General features: G+C 40.3%; 1 protein-coding gene across 1 annotated transcript in view; it reads left to right on the top strand.

The window, feature by feature from the left end:
• The window catches only part of bptf (bromodomain PHD finger transcription factor), a 139,024-nt gene that overhangs the window by 80,218 nt on the left and 36,259 nt on the right, over positions 1-22,547 (top strand). The window contains exons 12-18 of the mRNA XM_078226069.1: positions 10,094-10,218; positions 12,903-13,031; positions 14,356-14,506; positions 17,223-17,265; positions 18,398-18,653; positions 19,604-19,768; positions 21,744-21,889. Coding sequence (XP_078082195.1) covers positions 10,094-10,218; positions 12,903-13,031; positions 14,356-14,506; positions 17,223-17,265; positions 18,398-18,653; positions 19,604-19,768; positions 21,744-21,889 — 1,015 coding nt within the window. The remainder of the gene's footprint in view (positions 1-10,093; positions 10,219-12,902; positions 13,032-14,355; positions 14,507-17,222; positions 17,266-18,397; positions 18,654-19,603; positions 19,769-21,743; positions 21,890-22,547) is intronic.

Raw genomic sequence — 22,547 nt, 5'->3', positions numbered from 1 at the left:
CGTTTGTAATGTTCAACCCAACCCCAAGTCGCTACGCGATGGTTAGCAAACCTTCCTCTTGTTTGGTGCGGAGTTCTTTGTGTCCACTGCTGTTCACCCTGTCCTTTCATCATTGAAATATGGGTTCAAATTCAGCTCATAATGACAGGATTTAAGTTTTCTGTTTCCCATATGACAGATTTGTATGTGAAATTAATTCAAGAATTAATCCTAAGGCATTCTATTCATACGTTAGGAACAAAAGAGTTGTCAGGGAGAAAATCGGACCTCTCAGGGACAAAGGAGGGGAATTATGCTTAGAACCCAAGGGAATAGGGGAGATCCTAAATGAATACTTTGCATCGGTATTCACGAAGGAGAGGAGTGTGTTAACCGGGAGTGTCTCGGAGGGAGGTGTTGACCCGTTAGAGAAAATCTCCATTACAAGAGAGGAAGTGTTAGGTTTTTTAGGGAACATTAAAACTGACAAAGCCCCAGGGCCTGATGGCATCTATCCTCGACTGCTCAGGGAGACGAGAGGTGAAATTGCTGGGCCTCTGACGGAAATCTTTGTCGCTTCTTTGGACACGGGTGAGGTCCCTGAGGATTGGAGGATAGCGAATGTGGTCCCGTTGTTTAAGAAGGGTAGCAGGGATAACCCAGGAAATTATAGGCCGGTGAGCTTGACGTCCGTGGTAGGGAAGTTGTTGGAGAGGATTCTTAGAGACAGAATGTATGTGCATTTAGAACGGAACAATCTCATTAGTGACAGACAGCATGGTTTTGTAAGAGGGAGGTCGTGCCGCACAAATTTGGTGGAGTTTTTTGAGGAAGTGACAAAAACGGTTGATGAAGGAAGGGCCGTGGATGTCGTCTATATGGATTTCAGTAAGGCATTTGACAAAGTCCCACATGGCAGGTTGGTTAAGAAGGTTAAGGCTCATGGGATACAAGGAGAAGTGGCTAGATGGGTGGAGAACTGGCTTGGCCATAGGAGACAGAGGGTAGTGGTCGAAGGGTCTTTTTCCAGCTGGAGGTCTGTGACCAGTGGTGTTCCGCAGGGCTCTGTACTGGGGCCTCTGCTATTTGTGATATATATAAATGATTTGGAAGAAGGTGTAACTGGTGTAATCAGCAAGTTTGCGGATGACACGAAGATGGCTGGACTTGCGGATAGCGAGGAGCATTGTCGGGCAATACAGCAGAATATAGATAGACTGGAAAATTGGGCGGTGAGGTGGCAGATGGAGTTTAATTCGGATAAATGCGAAGTGATGCATTTTGGAAGAAATAATGTAGGGAGGAGTTATACAATAAATGGCAGAGTCATCAGGAGTATAGAAACACAGAGGGACCTAGGTGTGCAAGTCCACAAATCCTTGAAGGTGGCAACACAGGTGGAGAAGGTGGTGAAGAAGGCATATGGTATGCTTGCCTTTATAGGACGGGGTATAGAGTATAAAAGCTGGAGTCTGATGATGCAGCTGTATAGAACGCTGGTTAGGCCATATTTGGAGTACTGCGTCCAGTTCTGGTCGCCGCACTACCAGAAGGACGTGGAGGCGTTAGAGAGAGTGCAGAGAAGGTTTACCAGGATGTTGCCTGGTATGGAGGGTCTTAGCTATGAGGAGAGATTGGGTAAACTGGGGTTGTTCTCCCTGGAAAGACGGAGAATGAGGGGAGATCTAATAGAGATGTACAAGATTATGAAGGGTATAGATAGGGTGAACAGTGGGAAGCTTTTTCCCAGGTCGGAGGTGACGATCACGAGGGGTCACGGGCTCAAGGTGAGAGGGGTGAAGTATAACTCAGATATCAGAGGGACGTTTTTTACACAGAGGGTGGTGGGGGCCTGGAATGCGCTGCCAAGTAGAGTGGTGGAGGCAGGCACGCTGACATTGTTTAAGACTGACCTGGATAGTCATATGAGCAGCCTGGGAATGGAGGGATACAAACGATTGGTCTAGTTGGACCAAGGAGAGGCACAGGCTTGGAGGGCCGAAGGGCCTGTTTTCCTGTGCTGTACTGTTCTTTGTTCTTTAAGAAATTTCAATTTTTGTGCAGCATAAACTAAGATTAGGGTCATTTTTTCACTCCTGTTGCATATGGAAAAATTGTGTAATCGTACAGTAGAGCATGCTTTTGTGAAGCTTGCACTAAAGGCCACTGCTAGGGCAAAGTTGAATTATTCTTTTAAAGGACAGGCCAATGCTTCATAATGGGACTAAAACTGATTGCATTGCCTTGTGCCACATATTTTATCGACTTCCATGAAATCCTTATAGTCACAGAAGGAATTTGTGTAATATGCTTTGACCATTTATTAAAGAAAGTGAATGACTTGTTATAAGTACATCATTGGAGGTGCCTGTAATAAATAGGATTTTGTGATAATTCAAATGTTAGTGTATACAAGGCAAAATACTGACTAGCTCATGAAGATGTCCTACAGTTTTTCAAATGAATTGAATTGACGATTTCAATGTTATTGTTCAAATCCTTTGCAACACCAGCATCTTTTTAAGAAAAAGAGAATGAACAAGAACAACGTGGGTCCTTTGTTATCTATGATATTGCTGTTGAAAATAAGGAAATGGGAGGATATGTTGAATAATTCTTGTCAGTATTTACAGATGAGAAAGAGGTCAGCATGCTAGACATCCCATGGAAATTAACACTGAATTGGGACAGGGAATCTCAAAATTAATGTAAGCGAAACAATGAAGAAAATAATGAGACTGAAGACTGACAAATCTCCAGGACCAGATGGTTTCCATCCCAGGATTTTAAAGGGGAATACAGTAGATGCTCTAACTATAATTTTCCAGAAGTTCTGTTGATTTGGGAACCATTCATTTAGGTTGAAAAAGATATGCATGTCATCTGATGTTCAGGAAAGGTGAGAGGGAGAAATAGGGAATTTAGAGATAAAATGCCTAACATCTATTGCCCTGAAATTGCTACCGTCTTTACTTAAGGATAGGGTGACTGAACACTTTGAAAATTATCAGCTGATTTGAAAGCCAGCTTGGATTTGTAAAGGGTAGGTCATGCCTGATGAACCTGATTGAGTAAAATAATGGGTATTTTCTTTGAGAAAAAAATTGTCCAGCTTATTTTTTCGGGGGGCTACTTTTTGATTTTGAGGCTCCTTTATTATTTTCACTAACGTGTTTATCAGATGTTGGAGTCACAAAACAACATTGCCTTCTGTTAATGTGTTGATTTTTGGGGGGATGGTTGGGGTGTGGGGGGGGGAGGGACTATTCCTCCCTTTTAGAAAGATGATAGAGCACAAATACCAAATGGGAAGACACTACAATGAATCTTATTTCTCATGAAAAATTCCAAGTTGCTCACGATAATTGTATGAACTGTTTGTAAGCTACGAGACAGATTTAGGTGCACTGGTATAATGACACAATGTAAAAGTAGCAATCGATAAATACCTTCAAGATCTCTCTGATTATTACTTACTACTGTTTGTAGTTTCCTCCTGCTCATTGACCTCCTCGCTAGCGCTTGCTGTGAACAAGAGTTTGGGAGAGGGGAATCAAGAAGGAGAGAGCAAGAAATCCTCCCAAGTGGAAGAGCTAGCTTCCGAAGGGGCCAGGGGATGTTAAGCAGGGATGAGCAAGGGGTTTGGGATATCTGTGGAAAGCAAAGGGGTGGGAATGTTTAATGAAAATACTGAACATGTGCAGTCCCCTTACCTGCATGGGGCAGACTTCCCTCAATATTCTGAATTGTTGGCCTGCTGATATAGATTGAGATGTCCTGAACAGACACACAAGATAATTGAAGGGCAAATAGAATGCTAGCATTTGTATCTAGACGACTAGAATGCAAGAAGAGAGGTAGAGATTATGCTCAACTGTACAAAGTTCTGGTTAGACCACACCAAACAACATAAGATAGGTCAGTTGACCAAAAGCTTGAATGAAGAGGTAGGTTTTTAAGAACAAGAAAGGAGAAAAGTGAGGTAGAAAGATGGAGAGATATATGGGGGGAAATTCCAGCATTTAGGTCCAAGATACCTGAAAAATGGCAGTCAAAAGTGGAGTGATTAAAATTGGGGATGCTCAAAAGGTCAGAATAAAATGAGTATAGAGTGGAGTTTTTTTGGAGCTGGAAAAGATTAGTGTTGGGGAGGGACAAGGTCATGGAAGCATTTCAAAATGAGGATGGGAATTTTGGCTTGGGAGTTTGCTTGACCAAGAACCAGTGTAGTTCAGCAAGCACAGGGATGATAGGTGAACAGGGCTTGGTGTTGAGTTAAGACACCAGGCAGCAGGGTTTCCGATGCACCTCAAGTTTACGTGTGGTAGAAAATGGAAGGCCAGCAAGGAATGTGTTGCAATAGTCAAGTCAGGAGCTAACAAAGGCATGGCTGAGAGTTTCAGCAGCAGATGAGCTGAGATGGGGCAACAAAATAAAAATGTAATGCATTGATTTTTATGCTGCTGTTTAACCATTTTTTAAAAACTGATTTCAGTTCATATTTCACATTTATAGTTCACATAGTTTGACAAAATTATTATATCCCCTCAGTTTTTGGATAGTGGGAGAGCAAAGAAGAACTTGTCATTTCTATAAATTATTACTGAATAAGGGTTTCTGTTTAGCCCACAGTCAAAACTGCATGACCAGGCATCTTGCATATGAAATCACACACACTAGTGAGGGCTCACAGTTTGATTTTGCAATAGAATACAAGGAAACTTAGAAGTTAAAAATGTTTAACATTGCCAACCTTCGGATGAGATGATAAACTGCTGCTTGCCTGTTTGGCTGAACATTGCAAACCCCATGGCATTGTTTGTTGAAGTGCACTGAATTGTGTGTCCTGGCAAACACGTTTCCTTTAAGCAACACCCCAGGTCAATTGACTAATGTATCTGCTGTATCTGGATCTTAATTTTCACAGAAATAGTCTATATATAACTTACTGTATTTCCAAGTGTTTTGTGTGGAATTGATGCTAGCCTTTTTTCACCCTTTTGAACCTAGTAGTTAATTATTTCACTGGAAAATAGCTTAACCATTGCCTTCAGAATAAATTAGTGATTTACAGTCCGTTCCAAATAGAGTGACATGAGCCTTGTAAGAGTTTTCATGTTCTAACCCAGAAAGCCAATTGGTAGAGGATAGAATTAAAGACAATGCTTGCAAGCGTTTATTTACAGAATTGCATATTACAAGTATGCACCACTTAACCCAACAACCGCAGTTTCAGCCTGTTCCTATATAAGGGGGTGCAAGTGAATCCCCAGTTAATGTCCATTTCCTACATACAATGAAACATTATTAACATTTAATACTACGGTGGCCAGGATAAAACGAGGATAAGTGAGGCACGAAGTCAATGCTTCCATCCATCTCTCCAGCATTGACTTTGCGGTATTTGCTATTGGTTATGCAACTGGAGACTTTGCCTAATGTCACGTATGAGAGACACCAACCTAGACTGTGAACAGTATTTTACTTGCTGAACACTCTTCCATGAAAGCAAAGGAAGAATCATCACAAAGATGCAGTAATGTAAGGTTGGATGGGCAAAAAGGAAGATGGTTATGCATTCAAGCTGAACTTTATATGTCTGAACACCACACAATATGTTAGTTTGAAGTGGCGTGACTTTTACCGCTGATTCGCTCCTTTCCTTGGTCCTTCCTGCAATATGCAAGCTTTTTGGGTTTGACATCATTCCTACTGCTGTATTACGATTTAAATAATTTTCTGCTCTTTGCAGCATCATTGATAAGTTTGGCTTTTTATCACTCTTGAATCCTTTAAGAACATGAGAAATAGGAGCAGAAATGGGACACATTGCCCCTTGAACCTTCTCTGCCATTTAGTAAGGTTGTGGTTGATCTTCAGCATCAAACTGTCTCTTGCCCTTGATTTCCTTGGAGTCCAAAGATCTGTCAATCTCAACTTTGGTTGACCACCCACAACTTTCTGGAGTAGAGAATTTCAAAGAGTTACAACCCTCTGAATGAAAACATTCTCCACGTCTCAGTTCTAAATGATCAATCCCTATCCTGAGACTATGATCTTTAGTTCTAGACCCTCCAGCATCTATAAGGCCTCCAAGACTTGTATATTTAAATGAAATCACAGCTCATTCTAAACTCCAGAGAGTATAGGCTCATTCAACTCAATCTCTCCGCATAGCACAACCTACTCATCCCAGGAATCAATCTTGGGAACTTTTGTTGAACCCCTCCAAGGTAGGCATTTTCCTTCCTTTGGTATGCACTCTAAAATTGTACATAGTATCCAGGTGTATTTTCACCAAATCATGTACAATTGTAGCAAGGTTCAGCTTCCTTGCAATAGAAGATGACATAAAATTTACCATCTGAGCTGTTTGCTATACCTGCATGTTAACTTTGATTCATGAGCAAGGAAACTCAAATCCTCGTGCACACTGCGAGGACCAAAGCAGATGTTATTTTCTGAGCAAGCTGAATCCCAGAAGGAAACTTGTCTTACTGATCATAACTTTTTTTTGTATTTTAAAAACAAAGAGAAAAAGCTACTGATTCCAAAAGCATGGAACTCCAGTGGCGTTCCTAGAATTGTAAAAGTTAAAAGATTTAGTAAGAAAAAGAAAGTGAAGAACACAAGATTAAAGTTACACAGTTAAAACAGTCTTACAAAAGATCCCCAAAAAAACCTCACTTGGTTAGTACCCACAACTAAACACCTTTGTTAGAAACTACTCCTTTATAGATTTTTAACTATAAAAATCCAGTAATACCCAGTACAAAAACTGCTGTCATTTTAATGAAGGTATACTACATGACTTCTTAAATACTTCCACTCTATTGTGGAAATCAAGGTTCAGAAACAACCCGCTTCCTGAAACGAAAGATTTTTCTGGTCTGTTTCAGATTTCACAGCTTCTCTGAGCTGGGGGCGTGGTGGCATGATGCTATTGTCACTGGACTAGTAATCCTGAGTCCCAGGGCAATGCTCTTGGGACCCAGGTTCAAATTCTGCCACTGCGGTTGATGAAATTTGAATTCAATAAAAATCTGGAATTAGAAGTCTAATTATAACCATGAAACCATTATCATTTGTCTCAGCAACTCATCTGCCAACCTCAGCTGTTTATTCCAATTCTTTGCCCCTTAACTGATTCTCGATCCATGGTAATATTTAGCCTAAGAGTTCATGGGGTTATCTTGCGTAACAACCTCTCATGTAGCTTCTTCTTGAATGTCTGAAAGTTCAAATACACTGTAAAGTATTCCGACAGACTTGTCAAACGCAATTTCCCTTTCATAAAACCATGGGCTGCCTAAATCGTATTATAATTTGCTCGGTGCCCTTTTGCAACTTCCTTAATACTGGATTCCAGCAATTTCATGACATCTCGTCTCAGGATAGTGGGTCGATTGTCCTATATTTTCTGTTCTACTCGCTTCTTGAATAGCACCTGTTTCTTTGATATTTCCTTATTCCTCATTGTAGGTACTCCTACATCAGCATCTAAGATATTGTGTTTACTTTCACTACTTGTTTCCTTTTCAAATATTCATAGAAGCTCATACAAACTTGTTTTAGTATTTCTTGATAATTTACTCCCATATTCTACTTTATCCCTCATCAGCTTTTTTTGATCATCCTTTACTGGTTTCTAATCCTCAAGTTTACTACACTATTGGCAACATAATCTTCTTTCAGTTGAATCCCATCCATAACCTTATTAATTAGGCATGGATGGGAATGCTTTTTTCCATTGAATTTATACTTGTCAGTTTAAACTATGTTTGTTGAAAATCAAAAGATATTGCATTTGATAGGCTAACAATGCAAGGGAATACATAAATGATAGGATACTGAGAAATATGAAGGAATATAGTGGCCTTAATTGCATGTTATAGAATCGTAGAATTAAGTGCAGAAGGAGACCGTTTAGCCCATTGAGTCTGCACCGACTCATCGACAGAGCATCTTACCCACATCCACACCCCTGCCCTATCCTTGTAACCCCACATATTTATCCTGCTAATTCCCCTTACTGCACATCTTGGGACACTAAGGGGCAATTTAGCACGGCCAATCCACCTAACCTACATATCTTTGGGCTGTAGGAGGAAAGCCACGCAGACATTGGGAGAATGTGCAAACTCCACACAGTCACCCAAGGTTGGAATTGGACACGCATTCCTTGCACTGTGAGGCAGCAGTGCTAATCACTGTGTTACTGTGCCACATGTTCACAGAGGTAATGCTGGCAGTGTGTAAAACACGAGGCCATGACTGGAGTACTGCATGCAATTCTGGTCATTGTACAGTAGGGAAAATGTAATTGCATGAGGGAGGGTACAGAAGAGGTTTATGAGGGTGTTCTCTGGACTGGAGAATTTTAGTTACGAGAGCAGATTGGATAGGCCAGAGTTGTGTTCGTTGGAATAGAGAAAGCTGAGAGGAGACCTCAGTGAATTGTACAAAATTATGAGGGGTCGAGCGAGATTGGACAGATAATCTGTCTATCCCCCTGAATGAGGAATCCATAACCAGAGGGCATACACTTGGGGTAAGAGTTTTAGAGAAGATTTGTGGGGAAATGTTTTAAAGATGAAGATGCTGTGATTTGAAACTTTCTGCCTGAAAGGGTGAGAGAGGTGGAAACCCTCCAAACATTTAAGTGCTTCAATGTTCACTTGGAAGTATTGTAACCCAGACAACTATAGACCAAGAGCTGGCAAGTGTGGTTAGGTTGAATAGCTGCATGTTAAGCAGTATGCACATGATGGACTAAATGGCTCCTGTGCTGCAAATTTCAATGATTCTGTGATTTCTTTATGATTAAATGTTTACCATTTCTTATCTCTGTCATACCTTTTGATCTATTTTCCCAATCTGCATTAACCAACTCTCCCTTCATACCAATGTAATTGGCTTTATTTAACTTTCATATTCTAAACGATGTGCATCACTTTCAAACTTAATGTAAAATTCTACCTCATTATGATCATTCTTGTCCAGAGAATTTCTTGTTAAGTGATTACTAAATAACTCTCTCTCATTATACAAGGCATAATTTAACATGGCACCTACCTTTCCTGGTTGATTCCACGACATACTGTTCAAAGAAACTGTCTAATAGATTCAGTGAAGTTGAATTCAACATTACTTTTGACTACTTGATTTGCCCTGTTTATATTTAAATTAAGACCCCATGATCAGGGAGACTGCTGGACTGAATGGAAAATAAAAGTTCCCCATATCGGTATGTTGCCGTAAGTCTTCAAGTAGACAAATATGAAGGCTAGAATCATAGAATCCCACAGTGCAGAAGGAGGCCATTCGGCCCATCGAGTCTGCACCGACCACAACCCCATACGGGCCCTATCCCCGTAACCCCATGCATTTACCCAAGCTAGTACCCCTGACAGTAGGGGGCAATTTAGCACAATCAATCCACCTAACCCGTACGTCTTTGGACTGTGGGAGGAAACCGGAGCACCCGGAGGAAACCCACACAGACACGGGGAGAACATGCAAACTCCACACAGATAGTAACTTAAAACAGGAATTGAACCTGGGTCCCTGGCGCTGAGGCAGCAGTGCTAACCACTGTGCCACCGTGCTGCCCTTGTCAGCACTGTTCACGCAAGTGTGATTCTCTCATCCCGCTGCAGTGAACGGAGATTTGGCTGGGCGCCAAATTCTCTGACCTCTCTGCAGCGGAGCATGGCACGAGCGGCTGGTAACATTGTGCCCCAAGTTTTTCAAAGGTTGACCTATGGAGAGAGCTACCTTTTTGGTTCTATTTTGGCTACAGGAAGAATTCTCAAATTGGAAGAAAAAACAGAAAGATATTCTAGTTTTTCATTTCCTTGTTTGTTTTCATTTGTTCATCTTTATCCATTCAGTCACAATACTTTGCAGTTTTTTATTTGTCTTGTAAAGAAGAAAATGAATGGGACCATGACATTAACAGATTGAGGAGTTGCAGTGATGGACTGCTTTTGTGAAATCAAGTTTGAATTTTAGATTAAGCACATGCTCACATTTATGACATGATCTTCAGATTTTCCATAAAGCCTATTATTACTGTTAATTAGTAGTATGTTACTCCAATCTTTTTGCCTAGATATCGACTGCAAACAGTGAAATCCTTAGCGGGTGTAAGTCTTATGTTGCGGTTATTGTGGGCATGCTTACGATGGGATGACATGGCAGTTAAACCACCATCAGGAGTCACCACTGCACGCACAGGTATGGGAGGCACTAAGTCAACTGTGGCTGTGATTTAAAAGTTGCATTTTTCTGGTACTTTTAGCTAAAGAGGGTCTGCTGCTGTTTCTTCAATGACCTCCCTTCCATCATAAGATCACAATCATGGAATACTACAGTGCGGAAGAGGCCATTCAGTCCATCAAGCCTGCACTGGCAACAATCCCACCAGGCGTTTCCCCATAACACACACATTTACCCTGCTAATCCCCCTGACATCCCCGAGCACTAAGGAGCAATTTAGCATGGCCAATCAACCTAACCCGCACATTTTGGGACTGTGGGAGGAAACTGGAGTACCCAGAGGAAACCCACACAGACACAGGAAGGATGTGCAAACTCCACACAGAGACACCCAAGCTGGGAATCGAACCCAGGTCCCTGGTGCTGTGAGGCAGCAGTGCTAACCACTGTGCTACCATGTCGCCCACAAGTGGGGATATTTGCTGATTACATAATGTTCAATACCATTTGTGACTTCTCAGATACTGAAGCAGTCCATATTCAAATATAGCCAAGACCTGGACAATTTTTGTTTGGGCTGAGCAGTGGCGAGTAAAATTGGCAGCATGCAAGTGGCAGGCAATGACCATCTACAGCAAGAGATAATCTAACCATTGTCCTTGCTCACTATCTACATGCTGGGGGCTACCATTGACCAGACATTGAACTGGCACAGCTGTATGAACACTGTGGCTTCAAGAGCTGGCCAGAGGCAAGATGCCCTGCAGCAAGCAACTTACCTGGAGACTCCCCAAAGCTTGTCTACCATCTACAAGGCACAAGTTGGGAGTGTGATGAAATATACTTGTCCGGGTGAGTGTAGCTCCAGCAACACTCAAGAAGCTCAATGCCATCCAGGATAAAGCAGTCCACTTCATTCCCATGCGTTCATTCCCTCTATCACCGATGGATGTTAGAAATAAGCTGTAAATTTAGTGGGTTTCATCGAGTGCTTTTGTGTAGGAAAGCACTGCTGATGCACACTGGCAGCAGCATGTACCATCTACAAGATGCACTGTAGGGTATCACCAAGGCTGCTCAGACAGCACCTTCCAAATCCACGACAACGACCATCTAGAAGGACAAGGCAGCAAATACATGGGGACCACCACCTCCTGGATGTTCCCCTCCAAGCCACTCATCATCCTGACTTAGAAATATATTGCCTTTCACTGTTGCTGGGTCAAAATCCTGGAGCTCCCTTCCTGACAGGACTGTGGGTGTACCTGCACCACATGGACTGCAGCAGTTCAAGAAAGCAGCTCACCACTACCACCTTGAGGCAATGAAAGGTGGGCAGTAAATGCTGGTCTAGCCAGCAATGCCCACATCCCTTGAATGAATAAAAAAGTGATTTAGCATTTCTGTTAGAAGCATCAAAGTAAAAGTCAGAAGCCTTCCATCATATATTCTTCAAAACATGGCAAGCTTACATAATGTAGTTGGTCATTAAGTTTGTTAAAATTAAAAGTGATTAAAATAGTGATTTGCAGTAGGAGAGACCTTAACATTTATATAGTGCCCTTTAGCACATATATGTCTCATTCCGAAGTAGTGGAATCCTGATGAATGCGATGTGTCAGCACAAACATTATATTTCATCTCCTCTATAAATACTATGCAATTCTGGGTGTGTAAAATGACTTCTAGCAGGATATTGGTGTGAGATTTCAGGCAGTTTTCCACTAAGTTGCATAAAATTCTGAATTTGAAAAATAATATCCCATGAGAAATTGGTGAAACTGGATAGGTCAGCAATATCGATATTTACAGCAAATTTATTTATAACTGCATCATTTGGTGAGATATTGAAAAAGTTCAAATCAGGGAAATGCCAAATTCAACCTCGGGACTGTATCAAATTAACATACCTCATCTCAACGGAAGCAGTAACAGGGCCGCCAATTGCAGCCCGAACTTATAGTTTGGAAGAGAATGTAGCTCCTGGCATAAAAAGTTATCCCTGTCACTAAATATTTCGATATGAATATAAGACTAGCACTGGGACTTTCATGATCTAATAACCTACCAATATTCACAGTATAGATGGATACAAGAGTCATGGCCATATCGTAGAATCCTACAATGCAGGAGGTGGCCATTTAGCCCATCGAGTCTGTAGCGACCACAATCCCACCCAGGTCCTATCCCCATAACCCCATGCATTTACCCTAGCGAGTCTCTGTGACACTAAGGGGCAATTTAGCATGGCCAATCCACCGAACGCGTACATCTTTGGACTGTGGGAGGAAACCCATGCAGACTTGGGGAGAATGTGCAAACTCCATACAGACAGTGACCCAAGCCGGGAATCGAACCTGGGTCTCTGGCGCTGAGGCAGCAGTGCTAACCACTGTGCCACCATGTTGAAGTGTTGGAACATTGCACTGAACCCCAACAGCAAGCTGGGGGGGTGAATTTGGGTAGGGGAACCAAATTCATTGAAACTGCCAGATCTATCTACTTCAGGTCCAGGCCAGTTTTGGTATTTTTAATAACCAAGCTACTTATACAATAGCATAAATATAGAAAATATTTTTTGTATAGTTCTGTTTTGTTAGAATTTTAAGTGATGACTCTTGCTAGTTTATCATGAAGATGTCAATCTGATTTTTGTAGATATTGAAAAGAAAGATAAACTCATCCATATTATAACTTTGCAGAAACTACAGAAACTGATATCACTACTACTGAGATTATCAAGCGAAGAGATGTTGGTCCATATGGAATCCGTTCTGAATACTGCATTCGGAAGATTATCTGTCCAATTGGTGTCCCTGAAACCCCTAAAGGTATAGTTCATCTTGAGATTAAAATTTACAGTTGAATATGGTATATTCTGTGTAACAAGGTGATGCTGGTTCTGTTTCATGAAGGTGAGGGTAAGTTCAGCGGGATACTTGTACTCCCCGTACCAGATGGACCAGCCCTCTGTGTCGAAATGCTCCCAGAAGTGCGGCAACTTCCCTTTGAAGTTCACTTAAATTGAAGACCTTGTTTTGGGACTCTCCCTCGTCCCTTGAATCTCGTATCAGATTCAGTCGTCATGTGGTCAGTATATGCTCGAGGATCCTCCTTCAGATTGTTAACCCATCCTGGTTTGTTAATTATCATTAAATCTGCTATATCCTGTTTCTAGAAATGTATTGCTTTTACTGTTTCAACTGCTCTTCCAGATCTCCCAGATCAGTGTTCCCTGATCCCAATATTTAAACATCCCTTGCACTACATTACTTCTACTTGGCAGTCTGCTTTTTTAAAATAAATGCACTTTGCTATTCCTTAACTCTACCTGTACTGTTCCAGCGCCTCAGCGCCCTTATTGAAATGCCTTCTTTCTGCTCTTGCATCAGTTATTGTATATTTTATCTGTATTGCTTCCCCGCCTCCTTTCCCAGTTTGCCTGTCCTTTCTAAAGCAACAAATATTTGGTGCCCAATCATGCCTTGATTGTAACTGGATCTCAATGCCAACTACATTATGCCCATATGCTGATTTTGTGCTTCTGTCTTCGTTGTCTTACTTACCCAATGTACATTTCTGTACAGAGCAGTTATTTGAGTAACTATCTTCAACCAGTCCACAGATGTTTTCTGCACCTTTTACCTAGCTATATGGCCTTTCCCAAGTGTAAATCATCTCCCACTGCCCCATTTACCCACTGGTAGGATCGTCTATTTCACCGTAATCATGAATTTCAGCAATGCCTACAAAAAGAACTGGGATACTGAGGATGCAGAGTAACACCATTTGACATAAATGCTGGGCTACAATGCTTGTGTTATCCAAATTTTTAAATCGTAATCTTGATTGAAATTTTAACCAATGCAATTTGCACTTATTGCATTTTGGTAACTCTTAACTGGGACATGAGATTAAACCTGTTTTAAGATCCTTTACTTGGGGCTGTGGGGACTTGAAGAAAATGTTATCTACCAGCTGTTCATGTTGATGCCTTGGCAATGTGGCTTGATGGATAAGTAGATGAAAAAAGAACAGTCATGTATGATGATAAGTGAAGCTGCAATGGTGCATGTTTTCTAAAAGGCCCTTAAAGTTACTAATTGGTTAACTGTTCAACGATTTTTGACTTTTTCTTGCCTTTCTACTTTGAAGAAACTCCAACACCACAGAGGAAAGGTCTTCGATCTAGTGCTTTACGGCCAAAGAAGATTGAGGCACCAAAGCAGACTGGTCCAGTAATAATTGAAACCTGGGTCCCAGAGGAAGAACTGGATTTGTGGGAAATTCGCAGTTTTGCCGAGAGGTAGAGCATACTTGGTGCACATTTCAGTTTAATCAGTGGACAATATCGTGCCGTATTAGCACCTGACATTTTTCAAATTTGTTCATGGATTTTGTGGGTGTCACTGGCTAGGCCAGCATTTATTGCCCATCACTAACTGCTCCTGAGAAGGTGGTGGTGAGCTGCCGCCTTGAATCACTACAGTCCTTGTATTGTCAATGCACCCACAGTGCGGTTAAAAAGGAGTTCCAGGATTTTGACCCAGCAATAGTGAAGGAATGGCTATATACGTTCTACACTGGCACTTAATATGCCTCCATAATTAACAGTGGAAAATGTAAAATGGATCAAAAATAACACTTCAATGCTAATTGTTGCTATAGATGTTCAAAACTTTTGTGTTTCAATTACATGCATGCTAGTTTCTTGGGAACAAAAAATAAACTGTTCTGTTGTAGGACATTTCAGAAATAATGCCAGTTAATTTTGCAATGGAATCAGATATGTTGACATTAGGTTGAAAGTTAGGATGGGTGGGAAGTGGTGAAGAAATTTCAACACGTACAGAATTTGGAAATGTTTTGAAATTGGACTAGTGATTTATTCTGAGATCACTGTGCTCATATATATTATCACAGAAATTCTTAAGGAGATTTTTAGGATATTAATCTAACAACTTTATTTTTAAAAATTCCAAACTAATTGCCCTCTAAAGGGAAATTGTCTTGGACCCAGGGTATGCTCTGACTTGAGTAGAAGAGTAAACTTCATTTAAACACTAACACAGAATATATTTTCAGGCTATAGTTTGATAGACAGTGCTTTATCCACCAATCATCATGGCCTTGGAAGAAAATAATTTGAGAGATTCATCAATTTGTGTTGTAAAAGATGGTAAACAAAAATGGTGCAATTCACAACTGGAAATTAAAAATGCCCATGTCTTTATGGGTAACAGACTCCCCTTAAAATCAGTGGGAGTTTGTTGTATAGTTGAATAGAAATTCTACCAATGAAATCTACTCAAAGTATTTGAATTGTATTGCACTTTTGGCAACATAAGCACCTCTTTATAACATGTATATTGATAAGTATATGTAAATATGGAACTGTTTATTTTAAGAAAATGCATGCGTACATTGAAAAGGTGTATAGATAAACTGGGTAAAAAAAGTAATAGAAATGTGAATATACTTGGAAGATTATAAGTTGGTACATTAACATCAATGAATTTGTTCTGTGGCGTTTTTTTTTGCTCTCCCTTCTATAGACACCTAAAAGGTGGGAAAAGGTACTTGGACATGGAGTGCCAGCATTGGCCATTACCAAGTTAGCACAGACAAATGCAGATTTTTATTCTCTCCTTCAAACCGCATCGACATGAGCTCTTTCTTTCATATCTCTGTTTCTCACACTAGCCATGTCCCGACTGAGGTGCCTATTTTGTGTTTAAGAGTAAATTTGCGAAGTAGACTTGAGACCATGAGCAATTAGATTTGGGGAACTGGACATCAAAGTGAGTTGCACTTTGAACACTAGGTTCAAACTCAGCCCAGGCAGAATGGAATCCTTTCCTCCTCAGTTTTCTAGTTGGAAAGGTTCCTTGTGAACTGAGTTTGGGCAGCCTTGATGTAGTTTCTGGTCAGCACAACTCTGGTCAGCACAACTCTGCACCTTGTGCCTTGAGTGCCTTGCCACTCAGGCCACAGAATTGCTCACTCGTGTAGCAGGGGAAGCTTTATTCAGCATCTAACTTGCCATACTTGATTTGGAAGTGCCTCAAGGTGATGCTGACACTGGGTTCCTGAAATGGGAAAAGATCCAGTCAGAAGCTCCAACTTTTGCTCAGTTAGATTTTTTTTCAATGGACCTTTTCAAGTTTGGCTGTATCCAAACTCCAGATTTCAAACAGTATTCTGACTAATCCCCTCCCCACCCCACAACTCGTTTTGTTTTTAACTGATTTTAATGATTGCAAAAAAAGCCATTTTCTCCATTCATTTCATGATTATCTACATTTTTAGAGAAAATCTGCAAATTGAAAAGGTAAACAAATTAAAAATAAAATGTCTATCCAACATATAACAACGACTTGCATTTAGAAAGCATCTTTGAAGTAGTTAAGCATCACAAGGCACTTCAGTGTTATCTGCCAAAATTTGATGTTGAGCTATATAAGATTAGGGCAGATGACTATTAAAATTGTGACTTGGCTTAACTGAAGCCAGTGTAGGTCAGTCACCAGAGAGGTGATGGGTGAATGGAATTTGGGTGTTAGGATATGAGCAGCAGAGTTTTGGGTGACCTCAAGTTTACAAGAGGATAAAATGAGAGGCCAACGAGGCGTGCATTAGATTAGTCAAATCTAGAGGTAAGAAATAGATGAATGGGTTTCAGCAGCAGATGATCTGAGATGGACAGGATCAGATAATGAAACAGAGATGGAGTTTGGCAATCTAAGTGGCACGGATGTGTGGTCAAAAGCTCATCTCTGGGTCAAATGGCATCAAGATTGCAAACAGTCTGCTACAGCCTCAGACAATTACCGGGGAGAGGGATGGAGTTTGTACCCAATGAATGGACATTTGTGATGACCATAGACAGTGGGTTCTATCTTCCCAGTATTCAATTGGAGGAAATCTTTGCACATCTATTACCACTGTGTAGAAGCATAATGTTTAGCTAATTTGTTGTTCTCTAAAGAATATTTGGTGACATATTTCCTTGTCTATTCCAGGGTGGAAAAGGAGAAGGCACAGGCTGCTGAACAACAAGCAAAGGTTAGTGAGCAGAAGAAGTCCGAAGAGTTCAAGGCCCAACTGGAGGCCCAACTTAAGCAGCAGCGCTTGGCTGCTCAGCAGGTGGGAAGGCATGAAGTTTCCTAGTCCCACCTGTCATTAAACTGCATTGAATTTAACTTTTTAAAGGAATGCACAGTTTATTTTTTTTAGTAGGAGGGTGAAGGAAGGATATAGTTATTTTGATGTAAATATGTTGGGATATTTTTGACATATGTTTATGCTGCTGCAAAATATTTGAGTTCATTAATCCTGATGGTGCAGAATTTGTATTCTTGCATCCTTTGACAAAGTGGTAAGAAAATAATGACGTGCTACCAATGTCCCTTTGCAGTTCCAAGTCTCCTTAAGGTTGTCAGCAGCATGATGTCCTGCTTGAAACAACTGGGAAAAATTGATGGCCAGTCTTGTGATTATATACCTTCGCCAAACAGACCTAATTTGAGTGGCCTAAGGTCACCCATGTTCTCAGTTAATAAATGTTGTTCTGTGGAAGGCTTTTTCAATTGCAGAGTTTTGCGATTAAGTAGAAAATGTTAAAATATTTTAACGACCTTCACTTTTACTTCAGTTTGATAATGCTTTAAGCTATTTTATTATATTGGGTCTTTTTATAAATATTGGAAGTGCTCTGTTCCCTCCTTCCATATCATTAATTTGGCGATTAGTCCAGTGTCTTCTATATTTCTAAAGTGTAGGTACTAATTACTACTGAAATTGATCTGTTTTTACCTACACAAACTAAAGAAATTCTAACTCTAACGTGATTAGGAGAGTGGTGTTCCTGAAATAATGTTGTATATCTTGTATATTATGTTGGTGTATCGTGTATTTGAAAGTAAGAAAAATTGTTTGAACGTTATAGATGGTAATAATGACATTGCACTTTAATATTCTGTGACTCATATGTGTAAATGGTAAGGATGAATTTACACAAACCGAGGTTGAGAGACGAGAAAATGGGAATATTGAAATATCTCATTTGTACAACCTTCTGAGAAGACACCTTAAAAACAAGAATATTGCCATGCGTCATTTATCTTTGTGTTCTGAAAATGTATTCAGTGGTTCTGTGTGGGGAAAACATTTTGTAACTTCCGTTGTACCTTAACAGAAGCGCCTTGAGCAGCAGAAACTATCTGCCACTCCAAATTCCTCTTCTACTGCCTCTACAATCAACAGTACTGCTACCACTATTGCCACTCCCCAGAAGTTAATGGTAGGCTCCTTGACAGGACAGGTCTCTCCAGGAACAAAAGTGGTATTTACTACCGCAAAAGTGGGTTCACCAACTACAGTGACATTCCAGCCTAACAAGAATTTTCAGCAGAGTTTTGCTACCTGGATCAAACAAGGCCAGAGTGGGTCAGGTATGTAACTCTGTGGATACAAAGCATTGATATTTGAGAGCTTGTAATAAAGGAAGGTGATCATGAGTGCAAGTGCACAGGTTCCTAATCTCAGCAGTGACATCCAACAGAAATTAATTTCTTCACTAAAATTGGGGAGGAAAATATAACTTTTTTCTGTGAAATATTTATATTTTAATAGTAACGATGACTTCAGGAACACAAGTTGGAAAGAAACTTGAATTTTTACACATTTTGTTCCTTTGATTTGGGGATATCACTAATCCAGTCTATTCAATATTCTCTGCATTCATAGTTTGACAAAAAACAGTGTATTTGTCTTTATTTCTCAGCGATGAACTTGCAGTGCAACCAGATGAACTATTACAATGAATGCAATGTGGTACTGAGCCCCACAATCTCAGTTTAATTAACTGATTTGACCTGGCATGATGTAGAGAGACATATATTTGTCACGAGGCTGAAGGGGAACATTGGACAGAGTGCTCTCTTGATGACAATTCAGTTGTCATAGATTAAAAGTGTACCTTTCTGTGCACCCAGGCAGCTGTTGCATATATGATTGTTTTGTTGCTTGGAATTAAATAAATCTTGGAAAATGAAACTTTCCTTATACTTTTTAAAGTATTGAGTAAATGTGATTTTTTTTTCAATATGCATGTTCAGTATATTTAATTTTTTGTTCTATATACAAAAACATTTCTTTGTTCACTCACTAGATAGATAGGTGTTCATGCAAACACTCTTACAGTAAATTATTTGCCTCTTTGGAATTAGATTAAAACTAAATATTTGAAATTTTAGTATTAGCTGAGTTTTGATTTGGTCATGTGCAAGTTAAACAACTGGCTTCTCTCTCCATTTGAGAGTTGTTCGAGTACAAGCCTCAGGTGTGAACAAAGTAATGAAAGCCTAAGTGTTCTTTATATCTCTTGTCCATTTTCTGCTAGTCACCAGCACAGTTGCCACCACAGGTACAACCATTGCCACCACAGGTCAGACGTTCCAGATCACAGGCAGTCCTGTAACCATGACAGGCAAGGTGATAACTGCTAAGCTTCCACTCGCTGCAAACAGCAAAATCCTCACCGTCAATGTGCCAACCACTCAAGGAGGTAGGGTGGAGAGTGTATTATTTCATAAGTTATGTTGTGGAGAGCCCTGTGGTTGAAAATGTGCACTAGTGTTTGCTGGAAGACAACTAAGGCTCTAGTTTTTTTGAATATGTCTTGTGAGATTATCTTCGTTGTGTGTTCTGTTTTGTTTTTGACGTTTAATACACAAAGTTTTGGATGGGGAAACTGCTGACTTTTCTGCAACCTTTGGCAGCCCCATGAGTGGGGCAGGGTGGGATGGTGTGATAACTCTGCCGACCTTTCTTTATCAAAGATTGGCAGTTCCACTTTGATAAGAGAAGGAAGGGTGAATCTCCATTTGACTTTCTTCAGCAGGTTTATTTTAAACTTGAGCTTCCAAGTTTCCATTGTAGTGCCTTAATTCATCTTGAAACTATTGATTGAAAATCTGGAGATTCTCAGCAGTGCACGCAAGAAACCATAATCTTGTTCTCACTTCATCGGTGTTAACCTGATTCTGGTGATTTTTAATTCATTCATGGGATATGGGCTTCAGTGACTACGTTAGCATTTGTTGTCCATTCCTAATTGACCTTGAGAAAGTGGTGTTGGCGAGTTGCCTCTTGAACCACAACAGCTCATGTGGTGTAGGTACACCCACAGTGCCAACAGGGAAAGAGCTCCAGGATTTTGACCCAGTGGCAGTGAAGGAATGGTGGTATATTTCCAAATCGGGATGATGAGTGGCTTGGCGCGCACTTTTCCAGGTATTGATGTACCGATGTGTCTGCTGACTTTGTCCTTCTAGATAATAGGTGTAGTCATTGGTACGCAAGGTGCTGTCTAAGAAGCCTTGTTGAGTTCCTGTATTTGTACCTTCAAAACGGAGATGGATCATTACAGCAGATAGTGTATGAGTGTTCAGTGCCCATGTTTCACTGAGTATTCGGAACCCTGAGGCTGGATTGTTATAATGGAGAAGCCATGAAGAATCTATCTGAATTTTTCAATAAACCATGCCTGAGAAGGTTACATTTTCAACCTAACTGTCAGAGATGTGTCCTGTCAAATGAATTAAGTGGAAAGGAATTGATCCATTGCATGTCCAATTCTTAAGTGATGCTAGCATCTCATGCATGTTCCATCTACACTACTTCCTGCCACACAAGTTGATGTTATTTGTGAACTTACATATATAGCCATCTATGCATTCAACTAATCTGATAAATATAGCAGAAGGCTGATGTCCTCGTATGGATCCCTGGAGGATGCCACTAGTTTTATCCTGCCGATTGAAGTACATAGCCATTATTGCAACTCTCTCCTGTATCCAAACTAATTCCCTATCCAAATCAACAGATGGCCACCAAATCTGTGTACTTTCATTTTTGCTAATGGTTGCGTTGTGGAACCTTACCAAAATGCCTTCTGGAAATCCACATAACTAACATTTGACAATTACTTATCCACCTCGTTTGTATCCTCCAAATATTCAAGTAGGTTAGCTATGTGTGACTTACTTTTAAAAAGTCCAAGCTGACTCTCTTACCAGTTTTATATTTGCCCAAATATTCTGTCACTCTGTCCCCAATAGCAGATTCCCCACACACGTCAAACTAGGAGCACTACAATATTCACGTATTTCAGTTTCTACAATATTTGTTTAGTCTTAATCCAGAGACCTGTGTGTGTTGCCATTTTACACTGAAGAATTCTGTCAGGAAAGAGATACAGAAGTCTGAGAGCATGTACCAACCAACTCCAGAACAGCTCCTTCCCTGCTGCCATCAGACTTTTGAATGGACCCATCTTATATTAAGTTGATCTTTCTCTGCACCCTAGTTATGACTGTAACACCACATTCTGCACCCTCTCCTTTCCTTCTCCTCTATGAACGGTATGCTTTGTATAGTGCGCAAGAAACAATACTTTTCACTGTATACCAATGCATGTGATAAATCAAATCAAATTGTCACTTGTCTATATTGAATATTTATGCCTTTTTGTTTTGTAGGTGTAGTTCAGGTACAGCAAAAGGTTCTGGGAATCATTCCATCAGGCACTACTTCCAGTCAGCAAACCTTTACTTCATTCCAGCCAAGGGCCACCACTGTAACTCTTCGACAGAATGCACCAGGTACAACAACTGCAACTCAGCAGGTACAGGTATTTATTATTTTTATTTACTATATTTTAGACAATAGAAGTCCTTTTGTTTTGATTACGTTATAGTCTGGGTGTTTGTGCAAATGTTTCTTCCACCTGACTTGCAGTTTTTATTAAAATTGCAGTTAGTTTACAAACTTGACACCACTTGGGGGAGAGCAAAAGAGCTTAATTACACAAAAAGTAAATGAACTTCAGTAAAATGTTATCTACTAATGTAAATAGGCATACTGAGTAGAATGGCCTCCTCCTGTGCTGTGATCTCATCTTGCATTCATTGCACTTGAACAAATTATATTTACACAACTCTTCTGCTTAAATAAACACAGCACCTGAGGCAACGTAATTTTTGACCAGCGTTAGTGAATGCCAGCTTAAAATGTGGACACTAAGATGCAGTGTAGGGGACTATATCAAGCTATTGACATTCTGGACTGCAGTAAATTTAGCAGTAGATAAATCTGGCAATGAATAATACTAATGCACCAGTTGTAATTGAAATTATATTAAGCTCCTGAAAAGGAAAACAAATGTTTGGAATCTTGGTACTAAATTTGCTATTCTTTTAAATTTGCATTTAGTATACAAAGTGATGTTTGCATTTCTCACTGTTGCACAGCTCTCAACTAATTGTTGAAAGCTCCAAATTGAA

This window comes from Mustelus asterias, chromosome 12 (assembly GCF_964213995.1).
Source record: "Mustelus asterias chromosome 12, sMusAst1.hap1.1, whole genome shotgun sequence".
Taxonomy (NCBI): Eukaryota; Metazoa; Chordata; class Chondrichthyes; order Carcharhiniformes; family Triakidae; genus Mustelus; species Mustelus asterias.
The sequence above is the reverse complement of the archived record's forward strand: the minus strand, read 5'-3'. Positions and strand labels throughout refer to the sequence as shown.